A 19178-nucleotide genomic window follows, 5' to 3' on the forward strand; every position below is an offset into this window, starting at 1 on the left:
ACAGATAAGGATTGAACCTGCGACCTGCCATTAACCCAACACACTCTTCAAACCACCTGAGCTATATAGCTTTTCTGATATAATACCAGTTTAATTTCTTTTAACCTTTATTCCCAATTCATCTACTTCATTAAAATAAAGACCCATTTACAATCTTCATCTTCATTATATTGTCTTCGTTATTTTATGTATCATCATCTTAATCTAATCCTTATCATAATCATTATAAATTCATCATCTTATTCTATAGTAAACGTATCTATCTTCAATTAAACTCCTCGGGCCAGAGTTAAAATACAAACCCAAGTAATCACAATCCAAATAACTAATACGGCCCAAGAACAAGTCGTGTATTGGTTGTGGTTTAGGTTAAACGTCCAACCAAAAGAAATATTCAGAATCCATAGCTTCTATCATGACTTAGATAGGGTAACAAGGTGGGGTTTGGTTAATAATAAAAGGACAATTTTATGATAGCATGTGAATTATATAACTCAAACGAGTTGTCCAGTGCCTCAACTGGCGGCCACCATGTTCCCACTTCATTCCACTTGCACTTTATCACTAGCTTTATTTTATTTGAACATGTAAAAACAATTCCAAATGGGTGTGTCTCGGGCCACCACGGGAACCGAACAAAAGGAAGAGCAACATCACTTGATTTATCATTATTAAGTCTCCCACTCTTAATTACTTTATCTATTAAAACGAATAACAAAGATCAATGATATATCACGATTAGAATAACAAAGGGAACACAACCTTTGTTGTTCGAATGAAGTAGGAACCAGAAGGTAATCAAGCAGATTTTGCATATGTGATCATGATGGTTGTCTTATTCGGTTATAGAATAGAAAGATTATAACTAGGGGTGTTCTTGAATGGAAATAGAAATGGCTTAGTAGCAGCAACCTTTATCAACTAATGGGTTTGGCTTTCCATGGTGGTGGTGGTTGTTTGAGTTTTGCAAGATGGATAATGGCAGTTGCAAACAGGAACACAATCATATCAACAATAATAGGGAAGTGGTGGTGTGATAATGGGTGTTTGATAAAAAAAATGAGCAGAAGTAGTATGTTTGTATATGCTATTCGACAAAATCTGAACAGAAACAATTTTTGTGATGGTTTAAAAAGATGAAGGTGGTATGGTTGTGGTGTTAAACCGAATCAACAACTTTATTAACTAAAGGTGATCGAGAATAATATTAAATGGGTTTCTTTGCTTGAGTTGTTCGAATATTAGTATAGCAGCAGGTGGATGTTTGTTGGTTGATGAAATAGTCGATGGTGGTGATGTATTATAGGTTATGGGTGGTGATCGTGTATATGTATGAGATGGTGGATGTGGGTATTGTTTTGTAAAGATAAAGAGTGGTGATATTTGTTCATGGTTGTTGTGTGTTTGATTCGTAGGTGTACGTACCAATAGAAATAGAAAATAGCTCAATGGGAGGCTTCGGTGGTGTTAATAGTGGTTAATCAAGAAAAGAAAGGAAAATGCGTTAGTTGTTTTGATAGTGAATTGTTGATAGTGGTTTATAACAGATTATGAATTCTACATCAAATTATTGGAGCAGACAAATATATTAAAGTTGAGATTGACCCTAAACAGATTTTGTTTTGTTCTTGTTAAAAGGATTCGATTTACAGACAGGACCAATAGTGCAGATAGCGATTTAAAACTAATCCAACTTCTAAATTCGTGAAGTAATCATAAATAGATATCAATAAAAAAGAATTTTATTAATTTTAAATAATAATGATTATAATTTTTTTAATAATAATAATTAATAATCTACATAAAAATAATACTAATTTCCTATTATAAATATTTATATTACATATATTACATATATGTATATGTATATCCCTTCATGCATATATATATATATATATATATATATATATATATATATATATATATATATATATATATATATATAATTTGTAAATCTTGTTAATTACAAATATAAATATATTAATACTATTAATATTACAATAATAATATTACTAATAATAATAAAATTATTGATGAAGGATCTAGTAGTGATAATTGATAATATTAATACTAACAATAATGATAATTTAAAATGAAAGTATTGTTTAGTAATATTAATCGATTATATTCGAACTTGTAATTTAAGTTTATTTATTAATGTTATATGCAAACATATATTAGATATCTAATATTTATACATTATATGTATATTTGTATGTGTATATTTTAGTAATTATTTATAGAATTCATACACACTTATATTTATATATATGTATATATATATTTATTTACAAACAATTGTTCGTGAATCCTCGGAACCAGTCAAAGGTAATTGAATCCATGTAAACAGTTCAAAAGTTTTGTGACTCAACATTACAGGCGTTGCTTATCGTGTTGGAACATATAAAGATTAAGTTTAAATTTAGTCGGAAATTCCCGGGTCGTCACAGTACCTACCCGTTAAAGAAATTTCGTCCCGAAATTTGAGTGAGGTGGTCATGGTTAACAATAAAAATGTTTTCATGACGAATATGAGTTGATAAATAGACTGTTATTATCATTGAATAACATGGATAAAATGATTCGATTAATCGAAGCGTATGAATGAAGTAACCACAAAAGATCGAGATGAAGAAATGGAGATTTTCCATAACTTTTGACGTAGTCGCGATTTAATTCCGAAATTCAAGGGATTTAAAGAAAATCTTCGAAATCTAAGAGATTTGATTCTTCGGCGAATAAGGAGATTAAGATCTCTATAATTAAATACGGTGATCTGCCTCGATTACTCTGTCTGATATTTCCATTATAAATTAAACTCCTCCCTTCCATTATTCTCACCATTCCTATACTTCCTCTCTTAGTTCATACATCCAAAAGATTGTGAAAATGCTTAGTCCAGTTCTAATCCCTAATATTTTCCTAATTATTATTTCTGTTATCCTTCTTTTCAATCTTCCATTAGAAGAATCTGTTTACTTCTACTATTACCTTGGGGTGATACTATTCTTAATTATACCGTGTCTTTATATTACTATTCCTATTAATATCCACGGTTTGTAACTTCCGTGTTGTTATTGGGCTTTATATTTTATCTTATATTTCAATGTCCCTACTTCTGTCTCTTATAATTATTGTCATCCACAGTTAATGCGCGCTCTTATTTGCTGCGATTTATTCCCCCTTTTTATTTCGGAGCTTCATGCTTTTGTTTACTTTTCTCAAGTAATGGTCCAGAATTCATAGGTATAGAGTTTCGAATTATCGTAATATACAAGGTAGAAAGGAAAGGTAGTAGTACGATTTGTTTTGTCAAATTACATGAATCACTGAGAATAGAACTATCAAGAATATATTTTCTTGATATGTTCAGAAGTTAAGCAGAATAAAAGAGTTATGTAACATGGCACATGATGACGTTATGATCTGTGAATCATCACGTCCCACTAGAAACTCAGCATGACTCACTGTAATATAATCACGTTGATCAAGTGTCATTATATTATACTAACTCATGCATCAGTTCCCAACATTACTTCAATAACATTCATATTTTAAGCTCGAAAGTTTACAGAATATAGAAACTAACATTTTCTATATGATGTAACACTGATAGCAAGAAGAGATTTAATGATTTCAGATAAGAATAGTTATAAAAATATCTTCAGAAATATGGAGGATATTTATAATGAAAGATACGATGATATCTTGGAATTTCTGAATCAAATTGTGATGAAGAAATTCATTCACGATGATTTAGAGCGATTTAGGAGCAAGGTATTCGTTAAAGATTTCATCAGAAATAGAATCATCAGGATTCTTTTATGTACAAGTTTAGTCCTTGTTCAGAGTCTCTTTCATGATTTGCTCAATTCAATTTTTTTTTTCTCGGTATCAAAGTCTTTGAGCTTTTCCAACACTCCATTCTTTATTATCAAACTTTTGACTGTTAAGGCAGTCTTCAGTTTTCATTGCTTCGTCAGCTTTTTTTAAACTCAGGAAACTGATTCATAAGCTAAAGCGCTTTTCAGAAATTCAGAATTGAAATTCGTAAATACAGGAGATAGAAGTTATATATATATATATATATATATATATATATATATATATATATATATATATATATATATATATATATATATATATATATATATATATATATATATATAAATTATTGTCATAGAATCGCTGAGAATTTTGAGATTATCGATTGATTCTTTCTGGTACTTGGTGTGGTAATTATCGCTACAAGATACCGATGAGTTCATGATAAGACTTCAATAGATAAATATATTGATTTGTCGTAGAGATTTGAGCCAAAGAGCAACAAGGTTGCTGGTACGTCTGCTGTAATCAGATAGAATATAAAAGGTTCTCCGGTAGCAATAAAAGAGCACACAAATAAATCAAGGTTATAATAAGGTTGTTTCGAATGAAAAGTCAAAGTTGACTTGATGGAGCTGTGACAAAATTTGCTAATTTGAAAAGAGATTGCAAAGTTATTTTGGGTAATAATAACACTAAGAAATTAGCATAGCTACGTTTTAAACGTTTTCTCAGTTGCCGAGAGTTTCTCAGGTGAATAGATATATGCATCAATATTTTCTTCCGTAGATGAAGTGCGGTTGGTTCATCCTCTCGATTGAGGTATTTTCAAGAATCATGAAAGGTTTGAACGCAAATTGGAATTGCCAAGATACAAATGAGGTTTAAGATGAAATCAAGTGGCAAACTTGAAGAGATGTTTAGTTTCATATATGATAATCAATATTTTAATTCATTTTTAATTGTCTAATCTTGATAGTCCACAGTCGATATTCCACAATTAACAGTCCAATAATTCATATATAGTTTAATTTATAATATTTGAATTAATTAATACGTATCGTGACTCGTGTACATGTCTCAGACTCGATCACAACTCAAATTATATATATTATTGTAGAATCAACATCAACCCTGTATAGAGAACTCGATCATTACTGCATATAGAGTGTCTATGGTTATTCCAAATAATATATATAAATGCGTCGATATGATATGTCAAAACCTTGTATACGTGTCCCGATATATAAAGTACGTAAAATAAATAACAGAAATTAAATAACGATAAAGTGCGTAAAGTAAATAACAGAAATTAAATGATGATAAATAAAATTGCGAGAATGTAAATTGCGATAATTAAATTGCGATAAATAAAATGTAATCAGCTAGCTAGGAACAATTAGCTAGGAATAGTTAGCGTGGATTCTTAACAAAATTTCTTATAGTTAATTTGTTTGTTTCAAACAAATTTTATTTTGTCCAATGTTTTCTTCATTATGCCACTTGTTGGATTCTGATAGGTCAAAATCCAAATATAAAATTGAATGAAACAGTTATTTAGTGATGAACGGATATGTATATCTGTGGATGTAAGTAGGATAGTAAATGACCGTTGAATCGGACTCGAAAAATGTACAGTGTAACTTATTAATGTGAAATCTAAATATTCCTCTGGTATTACCTACCCGTTAAAATATTTTCATCATTAACAGTTTGTACGAAAAAAATTTCAATTACAATCTTTATGAAAACATATATACATATATATTTTCTTCAGATGTAATCATGGATTTAATGAGTTAATATGATATTAAACTCATTCAATTTACCATTAGAACAAGAATATATAATCTCTAAAACATTAGAGATTACATAATTGCCATGTCGAACGAAGATAAATGATGTAGAACGATTCGTAGAACGATGATTATACTCGAGGTACAGGATGAGATTTTGAGGCATGTGTAATGACCCGTCCTTATCCACCAGGACGAAGTCATCAACATTTGGTCCCATTACGATGTTCGACTCCAAATAATGTCCTTAAAATGAGCAAATACACAGCGGAAGACTTAATTCGTACCTGAGAATAAACATGCTTAAAAGTGTGAACCAAAAGGTTGGTGAGTTCATAGGTTTATCGTAAACAATCATTTTAATATTTTAATAGACCACAAGATTTCATAATCATAAATATAATACACTCGCAAGTGTATGTAAAGCATTCTAAGTGGTTAAGCACTTGGTAACCATACTTAACTATTAATCAACGTCGCATATTCCCTTTATTATAAAATCTCACTACACCGTACCAAGTGTAACCTACAAAACGAAGTACTGTGCAACCGTTGAATACTGGTCGTTCAGTCCGGTTGGGGTTGTCAGGCCCGATAGATCTATCAACAGGATTCGCGTTTACAATACCACATGTAAATAGTAGTTACCAAGCTACAGGGAAGTATGCCAGTGGTACAACTCAACGTAGAATATATTTTTAAGTACTTGTGTCTATTTCGTAAACATTTATAAAAGCAGCGCATGTATTCTCAGCCCAAAAATATATATTGCAAAAGCGATTAAAAAGGGAGCAAATGAAACTCACCTAATGTATTTTGTAGTAAAAAATACATATTACGACATTAAACAATGCAGGGTTGGCCTCGGATTCACGAACCTATATCATGTATATATATATTAACACATTGTAATATTAATCAACTAGGTATATATATATTTTATAATATGTATAGATTAATATCCTTATTATTTGTTATAATACTTATGTGATATATATACTTTAATATATATAATATTAATATAAATAATATTATATTGGTTAATTTATTAAAATCTAATATTAATATACTTATGATATATGTAACAATTATATATATTTTTATATAGATAACTTTTGTAAAAATAATAATTATAATAATAATAAAATAATGATAATAATAATAATAATTAGATTTGAAAATAATAATAATAATAATAATAATAATAATAATAATAATAATAATAATAATAATAATAATAATAATAATAATAATAATAATAATAATAATAATAATAATAATAATAATAATAATAATAATAATAATAATAAGAAAGAGGACCACCTTTAAAAGCTTTTTTTTTCTAAAAAAAATGCAGTAGATAAGGCTCGAACTCAAAACCTCTCGCTAAACCGCTAACACCCCAAACCGTTCCTCTGCCATAACATTTCTGTTTTAATAACCTCCTTAAACTCTTGTAACTGTTCGATTCTGTTTCTTCTTCTTCATCTTTTAAAATTCAAAACTCAATTCATCATCTTCTACATACCTCAATATCTAGCTTATCATCAATAATCATAATCATGATCATCATAACAATGTACCATCCTCATCATCGTTATCAGATACATAAAATCACGATTATCATAATACTTCGATCACGATTATCATTTTATGTGTCATCTATCTCTACCATCATAATATCATCATTAAATCATAACTTAGACTATCACATATCATTATCATATAATCACAACTATACTCATTTTATCATTAACAATCTTATCATCGCCTTCACTTTATCTTCGATCCAGTTAATAGATAATAGGAATAGAATTAAAAGTCAAATAGCAGTAGCAACGGCTCTAGAAAAATGGGTGATGTTAATCGCCAAAATGGAAACAGAAGGCATGCATCTGTTAGATGTTCGATGATGAGGATTATTCTGGGTTTAGGAGAATTAAAACGAAAGTATGCAGCAACCTGCGGTTTGGGTTTACGCTGAAACAGGAACCAAAAAAAGTTGCTAAGGCCCAATATGCAAAGTAACTTCATTTAACGGCCCATCTATGATCTAACGATATTATTTGCTCAGTTTGTATTTAAAATAAAAAAAAAATGATTCACAAGGTTCGTTGAATATGGAATCCAAAGTACCCGACCCCATCATCCCATTATCATATACCAACTTGTTCATCATTATTATCTTCATTCTATATTTTTTTTACATTGACCCATCATTATTCTCGTGGACATCCTATCAGTTCATCATCATTCTATTTGCTGTTACAGGTACAGAATTGGAAGCGGTAGCAGCCTGTTTTTAGTTACTATTGAGTTTCGAACGGTAAAATAGATATTAGAAGCAGCCATCAGAAGTACACGGAGAAGGTTAGTTGGTGTGGTTTTAATAATAACTGTTGATAGCCATAAAATGGTTATAACAATACCGAACAATAGGATATGCAGCTGTGTTGTGGGTTGTTTGATAATAACAGAAAACAGGAAGTACGTTGCATTAAACGATGGGTATTAAATAGTAGTGGCAGGGTAAATCCTTTGAAGACCGTGGTGGTTGTAATGATGCTTGTGGATCTCATCAAACTAAAATAGGAAGATGAACGCAGGAAAAGCAGTGATAGAAATTAATCGATAATAAATTCACGATGGTGTTGATTGTAGTTCGAAGGTGGTGGTGTTTGTTTTGAGGTATATGATGTCAACAGGAGAACTGGAAATATCGATTATCATAAGATGGTTTTGGTTGTTCTTGGTGTAAAGGTGGTAGTGGAGGTGACTATCAGTGATGTGGGGTGGCGTAGAGATGGTGAGGATGGGTTTGAGTTACAACCGGGAGCAACAGTAGCAGCACTCACAATGGTTTATGGTGGTTTAGTGATGGTTGATTGAATTTAAACAAGGTTAGTAGCTGAGCAGAAGCAGTTGAGATGTGGAGATTTAAATGGGTTTGTTTTCGAGTTCACAAGGAAGGAGTAAGAATAAGAAAGAGAGGGAAGAGAGAGTGATGGTCTTGAACAATTAATCCATACATTAAGTCAATTGAATTATTATATAGTCAAATTTTAACACAGTTTAATCGATCCTTGGAGAAGAGAAATGAAATAATAATAATAATAATAATAATAATAATAATAATAATAATAATAATAATAATAATAATAATAATAATAATAATAATAATAATAATAATAATAATAATAATAATAATAATAATAATAATAATAATAATAATAATAAAGGAAAAGTGGAAAACGATGTCAAACAGAATTTGGTGTTATCTGTGATTGCAATTGATTCTGGTAACGCAATTGGAGACCAAATACCTAATCAGATATAGTGGGATCGAGATGCATAATGGATTTAGTAAAAGTAGTTTATTATGATTTTATATAAATGATATTTATAATTGTATTATTTAAAACACTAATTAATAATAATTACATTAATAATAATAAATAATCATAATAATGATCAAAATTATAATAATAATGATATTAATAGTCATAATAATTATTATTATTAGTGATGCAAATAATAATACAAATAATACTGATGTTATTATGTTGATAATAATAATAACAATATAATAACTTATACATCTTAAATTTCATATCTATATACTATATATTAATAATATAAATAATTAATGTTAATCTCAATATTAATAATAAGAGTAAAAATAATAACGTTGATATAATTCTATATTTAAAATTATATTTATACTTAGTATATTACTTTTACACATGTCATTTTTAATATATATATATATATATATATATATATATATATATATATATATATATATATATATATATATATATATATATAACTTTTTCTGAATATTTAATATTTATTCTTTATATATATATTTTCACATATTTATGTAAGCACAATTGTTCGTGAATCGTCGGGAGTAGTCAAAGGTCAAATGTATACATGAACACAGTTCAAAGTTTTTGAGACTTCAACATTATAGACTTTGCTTATCGTGTCGAAATCATATAAAGATTAAGTTTAAATTTGGTCAGAAATTTCCGTAAATTTGGTCGGAAATTTCCGGGTCGTCACAGTACCTACCCGTTAAAGAAATTTCGTCCCGAAATTTGAGTGAGACGGTCATGGCTAACAATAAAAATGTTTTCATGACGATTATGAGTTGATAAATAGAGTTTTATCACCATTGAATAATTTGGATAAATCGATTCGATTACTTGGAGCGTACGAGTGAAGCTATCACAAAAGATCGAGATAAGGTAATAGATATTAGTCTTTATTTTTGACGTAGTCATGGTTGAATTTAGAAAAATAAGGTTCGTCTTAACTTTTGACGTTGTCTTGGTTGAATTTCGGAATTCAAGGGAGTCAAAGAAAATCTTTGAAATCTAAAAGATTTGATTCTTCGGCGAATAAGGAAATTAAGATTTCTTCAATTAAATGCAATGATCTGCCTCGATTGCTCTGTCGGATATTTCCATTATAAATTCACTTTCTTCGTTCCATTAATTTTTCACCATTCCTATACTTTCTTTCTTAGTTCATACATCCAAAAGATTGTGAAAATGCTTAATCCAGTTCTAATCCTTGTCCTTATCCTTACTATCACAACAATCAGTCTCCTTTTCCAACTTCCACCGGAGGAATCTGTTTTCTTCTACTTCGCCCTTGGGGTTATAGTGTTTTTAATTCTCCCGTGTCTTTATGTTGCAATAAACATTGATATACACGGTTTGTAATTTCCGTGTTGTTATTGGGCTTTATATTTTCTCTTATACTTTGAAGCTCTATGCTTTTGTTTTCTCTTCCCGACTTCAAGTCAAGCGAATAATGGTCCAGAATTTGTAGATATAGAATTTCGAATGATTATAATGTTCTAAGCAGGAAGAAACGTGATAGCACGATTTGATTTTCAAATTTATCAAAATTACTGAAGATAGAACTATCAAGAATATATTCTTCTTGATATGTTTGGAGGTTATGTAGAATAAAAGAGTTATGTAACATGACACATGATGATGGTATAATCTACTGTGAACCATCATCACATTTCATTAGAAACTCAGCATGACTTACTGTAATATAATCACGTTGGCCAAGCGCATTATATTATACTAACTCATGCTTCAGTTCCCAACACTTCTCCACAATTCATTCCTAATTTATACTTAGACTTTACAGAAGTTTCCAATATAATGGAATACAGAAATACAAAGAGGTAGATAATTTCGGACAAGAATATTTATGAAAATATCCTCAGAAATATCGAAGATATTTATGATGATATTTTGAAATTTCTAAGTTCAAAGGTTGATGAAGAAAAATTTTCGGCAAGATTTTAACATGAGTTCGAAGCATGATATTCTCTAAAGATTTCATCGGATCCAGAATTTCATGGATTCTTTGAATATAGGGTTGGTCTTTGTATTTATCCTTGGTCTCCTTCATGGTGTGCTCAATCTGATTTTCAGTACCAAATTTTCTATCGAGCGTTCCTAACACTTTCTCCTTTATCATCAACTTTTGGCCATTAAGACCATCTACAACATACTGCTTCGTCATCATTTTCAAAGTTAACGGATCTGGGTCATCGGTTATCAAAATGAGGTGGTTTCAGGAGAATTGTGTTTTTAGATGATTAAACGCTGATGGTAATATGGTGGAATATAAAAGGTTCCCCAGTAACAATAAAGAGTACACATATATATCAAGGTTATAATAAGGTTGTTTCGGATGAAAAGTCGGAGTTAACTAGCTGGAGCTGTGACAAAATTTGCTACTTTGAAAGAGATTACCAAATTACTTTGGGTAATAATAACACTAAAGGAATTAGCACAGCTACGTGTTAAACGTTTACTCAGTTTCCGAGGGTTTTTCAAGTGCATAACTATATGCATCAATCTTTTCTTCCGTAGATGAAGTGTGGCTGGTTCATCCTCTCGATCGAGGTGTTTTCAAGAATCATGAAAGATTTGAACATGGATTGGAATCGTCAAGATTCAAATGAGGTTTAAGATGAAATCAAGTGGCAAACTTGAAGAATTTTTTAGTTTCATATGTTATAATCAATATTTTAATTCATTTTTAACTGTCCAATATTGATAGTCTACAATCGATAGTCCACAGTTAACAGTCCAATAATTAATATATAATTTAATATATAATATTCGAATTAATTAATACGTATCGTGACCCGTATATGTCTCAGACTCGATCACAACTCAAATTATATATATTATTTGAGAATCAACCTCAACCCTGTATAGCTAACTCCCGCATTACTGCATATAGAGTGTCTATGGTTATTCCAAATAATATATATAGATGCGTCGATATGATATGTCAAAACCTTGTATACGTGTCCCGACATTTAAAGTGCGTAAAATAAATAACAGAAATTAAATGACGATAAATAAAATTGCGAGAATTAAAATTGCGATAAATAAAATGCGATAAATAAATTGCGATAAATAAAAGGAAATACGGAATTAAGAGTCAGCTAGGAACAGTTTGCTAGGAATAGTTAGCGTGGATTCTTAACAAATTTTCTCATAGTTAATTTGTTTATTTCTAACAAATTTTATTTTGTCCAATGTTTTCTTCATTATGCCACTTGCTGGATTCTGATAGATCAAAATCCAAATATGAAATTGAATGAAAAGGGTTATTCTGTGTTGAACGAATACGTATATCGGTAGATGTAAATAGGATAGTAAATGATTGTTGAATCAGATTCGAAAGAATGTACAGTGTAACTTATTAATGTGAAATCTAAATATTCCTCGGGTATTATCTACCCGTTAAATTATTTTCACCATTAACAGTTTGTACGAATGAATTTTTAATTACAATCTTTACGAAAACATATATACATATATATTTTCTTCAGATATAATCATGGATTTAATGAGTTAATATGATATTAAGCTCATATGATTTTCGGTTTGAGCTAGAATATGTAATCTCTAAAACTATTAGGAACCACATATTCTTCGCAGAATATCAATGAAGTTATGGATCAATACTTCATCTTTCATTGTTGTTGGTACTCCTTGGTATATATGGTGCGTATGATGTTGATGTTTGTGGTAAAGATTTTGATATTGAGATGTGTGATGTAGATATTGATGTTGGTGGTGGTGATGATACTGTTGATGTTGTTGATGGTGGTACTGGTTATGCTGTTGGTGCTGCTGCTGGTGTTTGTAACCTTTGCACTATATTCTCTAAAGCCACTACCCGAGCGCGAAGCTCGTTGACTTCTTCTATTATACCGAGGTGACTGTCGGTTCGGACGAGTGGATAAATAAGATCTAGAATTTGGTATAGTATATAATCGTGACGAGATACTCGGGAAATGAGAGAGAAAATGGTGTTTCGGACAGGTTCGCCGGTAAGTGCTTCAGGTTCTTCACCCAGAGGTGAATTCGGTTGGTGGAAGGGATCACCTTCTTCATGCTTCCAACGATTAAGTAGGCTACGAACCCATCAGATGAATTGGGGATGGCTGATTGGTTGATTCATTCTGGTGGCACCGCTTTCAAAGCTTAGGTGAATATCCATGTCGGAATAGTTGTCGGAGTAACTATCGGAATAGCTATCGAAATCTGAGGGACTCGAACTGGTTAAGGGATTCATCTCGTACAATCAGATGAAGGATTTTTGATAAGAAATAGATCATAGGATGTAGATTAGTACCCAGCAATACATAATTTACATATGCATATATAATACTAAAATCCCATAAGTTACGAAGGAATCTACGGAAGCTATCAGGCAACAGTAACAATAACAGATACGCTAAGGTATGAATTTTGTCTATACACTGTTCATGCAATCATGCAGTAAGATGTGTCTAGACGAAGAATGATAAGTAAATGATTCCCTAAGAATGATAAGAAGGTAATTTTCGACACGAAATGATAAGCAAAACTTTTGACATGCAGACACGGTCGAAGTCCAGACTTACTAATGCATCCTAACGACTTATCAGTTAAACACACTAATGCAGACCTGGTTCGCTAAGACCATCGCTCTGATACCACCTGTAACGACCCGTCCTTATCCACCAGGACGAAGTCATCAACATTTGGTCCCATTGCGATGTTCGACTCCAAGTAATGTCCTTAAAATGAGTAAATGCACAGCGGAAGACTTAATTCGTACCTGAGAATAAACAATGCTTAAAAGTGTCAACCAAAAGGTTGGTGAGTTCATAGGTTTATCGTAAACAATCATTTCAATATTTTAATAGACCACAAGATTTCATAATCATAAATATAATACACTCACAAGTGTATGTAAAGCATTCTAAGTGGTTGAGCACTTGGTAACCATACTTAACTATTAATCAACGTCGCATATTCCCTTTATTATAAAATCTCACTACACCGTACCAAGTGTAGCCTACAAAACGAAGTACTGTGCAACCGTTGAATACTGGTCGTCCAGTCCGGTTGGGGTTGTCAGGCCCGATAGATCTATCAACAGGATTCGCGTTTACAATACCACATGTAAATAGTAGTTACCAAGCTACAGGGAAGTATGCCAGTGGTACAACTCAACGTAGAATATATTTTTAAGTACTTGTGTCTATTTCGTAAACATTTATAAAAGCAGCGCATGTATTCTCAGCCCAAAAATATATATTGCAAAAGCGATTAAAAAGGGAGCAAATGAAACTCACCTAATGTATTTTGTAGTAAAAATACATATTACGACATTAAACAATGCAGGGTTGGCCTCGGATTCACGAACCTATATCATGTATATATATATATTAACACATTGTAATATTAATCAACTAGGTATATATATATTTTATAATATGTATAGATTAATATCCTTATTATTTGTTATAATACTTATGTGATATATATACTTTAATATATATAATATTAATATTAATAATATTATATTGGTTAATTTATTAAAATCTAATATTAATATACTTATGATATATGTAACAATTATATATATTTTTATATAGATATCTTTTGTAAAAATAATAATTATAATAATAATAAAATAATGATAATAATAATAATAATTAGATTTGAAAATAATAATAATAATAATAATAATAATAATAATAATAATAATAATAATAATAATAATAATAATAATAATAATAATAATAATAATAATAATAATAATAATAATAATAATAATAATAATAATAATAATAATAATAATAATAATAATAATAATAAGAAAGAGGACCACTTTTAAAAGCTTTTTTTTTCTAAAAAAAATGCAGTAGATAAGGCTCGAACTCAAAACCTCTCGCTAAACCGCTAACACCCCAAACCGTTCCTCTGCCATAATATTTCTGTTTTAATAACCTCCTTAAACTCTTATAACTGTTCGATTCTGTTTCTTCTTCTTCATCTTTTAAAATTCAAAACTCAATTCATCATCTTCTACATACCTCAATATCTAGCTTATCATCAATAATCATAATCATGATCATCATAACAACGTACCATCCTCATCATCGTTATCAGATACATAAAATCACGATTATCATAATACTTCGATCACGATTATCATTTTATGTGTCATCTATCTCTACCATCATAATATCATCATTAAATCATAACTTAGACTATCACATATCATTATCATATAATCACAACTATACTCATTTTATCATTAACAGTCTTATCATCACCTTCACTTTATCTTCGATCCAGTTAATAGATAATAGGAATAGAATTAAAAGTCAAATAGCAGTAGCAACGGCTCTAGAAAAATGGGTGATGTTAATCGCCAAAATGGAAACAGAAGGCATGCATCTGTTAGATGTTCGATGATGAGGATTATTCTGGGTTTAGGAAAATTAAAACGAAAGTATGCAGCAACCTGCGGTTTGGGTTTACACTGAAACAGGAACCAACAAAAGTTGCTAAGGCCCAATATGCAAAGTAACTTCATTTAACGGCCCATATGTGATCTAACGATATCATTTGCTCAGTTTGTATTTAAAATAAAAAAAAATTATTCACAAGGTTCGTTGAATATGGAATCCAAAGTACCCGACCCCATCATCCCATTATCATATACCAACTTGTTCATCATTATTATCTTCATTCTATATTTTTTTTACATTGACCCATCATTATTCTCGTGGACATCCTATCAGTTCATCATCATTCTATTTGCTGTTACAGGTACAGAATTGGAAGCGGTAGCAGCCTGTTTTTAGTTACTAGTGAGTTTCGAACGGTATAATAGATATCAGAAGCAGCCATCAGAAGTACTCGAAGGAGGTTAGTTAGTGTGGTTTTAATAATAACTGTTGATAGCCATAAAATGGTTATAACAGTACCGAACAACAGGATATGCAGCTGTCTTGTGGGTTGTTTGATAATAACAGAAAACAGGAAGCACGTTGCATTAAACGATGGGTATTAAATAGTAGTGGCAGGGTAAATCCTTTGAAGACCGTGGTAGTTGTAATGATGCTTGTGGATCTCATCGAACTAAAACATGAAGATGAACGCAGGAAAAGCAGTGATAGAAATTAATCGATAATAAATTCACGATGGTGTTGATTGTAGTTCGAAGGTGGTGGTGTTTGTTTTGAGGTATATGATGTCAACAGGAGAACTGGAAATATCGATTATCATAAGATGGTTTTGGTTGTTCTTGGTGTAAATGTGGTAGTGGAGGTGACTATCAGCGATGTGGGGTGGCGTAGAGATGGTGAGGATGGGTTTGAGTTACAACCGGGAGCAACAGTAGCAGCACTCACAATGGTTTATGGTGGTTTAGTGATGGTTGATTGAATTTAAACAAGGTTAGTAGCTGAGCAGAAGCAGTTGAGATGTGGAGATTTAAATGGGTTTGTTTTCGAGTTCACAAGGAAGGAGTAAGAATAAGAAAGAGAGGGAAGAGAGAGTGACGGTCTTGAACAATTAATCCATACATTAAGTCAATTGAATTATTATATAGTCAAATTTTAACACAGTTTAATCGATCCTTGGAGAAGAGAAAAGAAATAATAATAATAATAATAATAATAATAATAATAATAATAATAATAATAATAATAATAATAATAATAATAATAATAATAATAATAATAATAATAATAATAATAATAATAATAATAATAATAATAATAATAATAATAATAATAATAATAATAATAATAATAATAATAATAATAATAAAGGAAAAGTGGAAAACGATGTCAAACAGAATTTGGTGTTATCTGTGATTGCAATTGATTCTGGTAACGCAATTGGAGACCAAATACCTAATCAGATATAGTGGGATCGAGATGCATAATGGATTTAGTAAAAGTAGTTTATTATGATTTTATATAAATGATATTTATAATTGTATTATTTAAAACACTAATTAATAATAATTATATTAATAATAATAAATAATCATAATAATGATCAAAATTATAATAATAATGATATTAATAGTCATAATAATTATTATTATTAGTGATGCAAATAATAATACAAATAATACTGATGTTATTATGTTGATAATAATAATAACAATATAATAACTTATACATCTTAAATTTCATATCTATATACTATATATTAATAATATAAATAATTAATGTTAATCTCAATATTAATAATAAGAGTAAAAATAATAACGTTGATATAATTCTATATTTAAAATTGTATTTATACTTAGTATATTACTTTTACACATGTCATTTTTAATATATATATATATATATATATATATATATATATATATATATATATATATATATATATATATATATATATATATATATATATATATATATATATATATATATATATATATATATTTAACTTTTTCTGAATATTTAATATTTATTCATTATATATATATTTTCACATATTTATGTAAGCACAATTGTTCGTGAATCGTCGGGAGTAGTCAAAGGTCAAATATATACATGAACACAGTTCAAAGTTTTTGAGACTTCAACATTATAGACTGCTTATCGTGTCGAAATCATATAAAGATTAAGTTTAAATTTGGTCAGAAATTTCCGTAAATTTGGTCGGAAATTTCCGGGTCGTCACAGCATGGGATGCGGATGTTGTTGTTGATAGTGGTGATGGTACTGTTGGTGCCGGTGATGTTGCTGAAGCTGGTACGTTTTGCACCATAATCTCCAAATTGATTACTCGAGCGCGAAATTCGTTGACTTCTTCGATTACTCCGGGATGATTGGCGGTTGGAACAAGCGGATGAATAAGGTTTAGAATTTTAGATAGAATATAATCTTGGCGAGATATTTCGGGAAATGAGGGTGAAAATGGTGTTTCGGACTAGTTCACTGGCAAGTGCTTCGAGTTCTTCGTCAAGAGGTAAATTCGGTTGGTGAAAAGGATCGCCTTCTTCGCGTCTCCATTGATTAAGTCGACTACGAACCCATCAGATGAATTGGGGATGGCTGATTGATGGATTCATTCTGGTGACACCGCTTTCGGAGCTTAGGTGAATATCCATGTCGGAATATCTGTCGGAATAACTATCGGAATAGCTATCGGAATCTGAGGGACTCGAATTGGTTGAGGGATTCATCTCGTACGATCAGATGAAGTATTTTTGATAAGAAATAGATTATAGGATGTAGATTAGTATCCTACAATACATAATTTACATATGCATATATAATACTAAAATCCCATAAGTTACGGAGGAATCTATGGAAGCTGTCGGGCAAAGGTAACAATAACAGATACGCTAAGATATGAATTTATCTATACACTATCTATGCAATAGAGGCAGTAAGACATGTCTAAACTTAGGATGATAAACAGGTAATTTTCGACACGAAATGATAAGCAAAACTTTTGACATGCAGACACGGTCGAAGTCCAGACACTAATGCATCTAGACAACTATCAGTTAGACACACTAATGCAAGACCTGGTTCGCTAAGACCACCGCTCTGATACCAACTGAAACGCCCCGTCCTAATCCATCCGGACGAAGTCCATATCGATTATAAACGATTCGTAATAGTTGATTACATCGCGAGGTACTTGACCTCTAAATGATACATTTTACAAACATTGCATTCGTTTTTAAAAGACAAACTTTCATTTCATCGAAAGTTGACAGGTATGCATACCATTTCATAATATCCAACTATAAATGACCTAATCCGTCATTTACTTAATAATCTCTAATGAACTTCAATGACTCAAATGCAACGTCTTTTGAAATATGTCATGAATGACTCCAAGTAATATCCTTAAAATGAGCTAATGCACAGCGAAAGATTTCTTTCAAACCTGAGAATAAACATGCTTTCAAGTGTCAACCAAAAGGTTGGTGAGTTCATCAGTTTATAGTAATCATTTCATTTTCATCATTTTAATAGACCACAAGATTTTAAATATTATAAATCGTGCAGAAGTCCCATTCCAACTGCACAAAAAAATATCTTTCATATGAAGAACACCTGGTGAGGATTCAAAATATAATAGTAACCATCTATGCCGGTCTTTCACCCCTCGGCTGAATACATGTGCCTTCAAAATATAGAACCTCTGTGCCGTCTTTACACCCTACGGCTGAACACAT

General features: G+C 30.4%; 1 protein-coding gene across 1 annotated transcript; it reads left to right on the forward strand.

Moving 5' to 3' along the window:
* Positions 1-7473: 7473 nt before the first annotated feature.
* On the forward strand, positions 7474-8510 carry LOC139859638 (ubiquitin-related modifier 1-like). Its single transcript, XM_071848417.1, has 4 exons — positions 7474-7571; positions 7893-7947; positions 8061-8150; positions 8283-8510. The coding sequence occupies exons 1-4, from the start codon at positions 7474-7476 to the stop codon at positions 8508-8510; spliced, it is 471 nt and encodes a 156-aa protein (XP_071704518.1).
* The last annotated feature ends 10668 nt before the right edge of the window (positions 8511-19178 follow it).

This window comes from Rutidosis leptorrhynchoides, chromosome 7 (genome assembly GCF_046630445.1).
Source record: "Rutidosis leptorrhynchoides isolate AG116_Rl617_1_P2 chromosome 7, CSIRO_AGI_Rlap_v1, whole genome shotgun sequence".
Taxonomy (NCBI): Eukaryota; Viridiplantae; Streptophyta; class Magnoliopsida; order Asterales; family Asteraceae; genus Rutidosis; species Rutidosis leptorrhynchoides.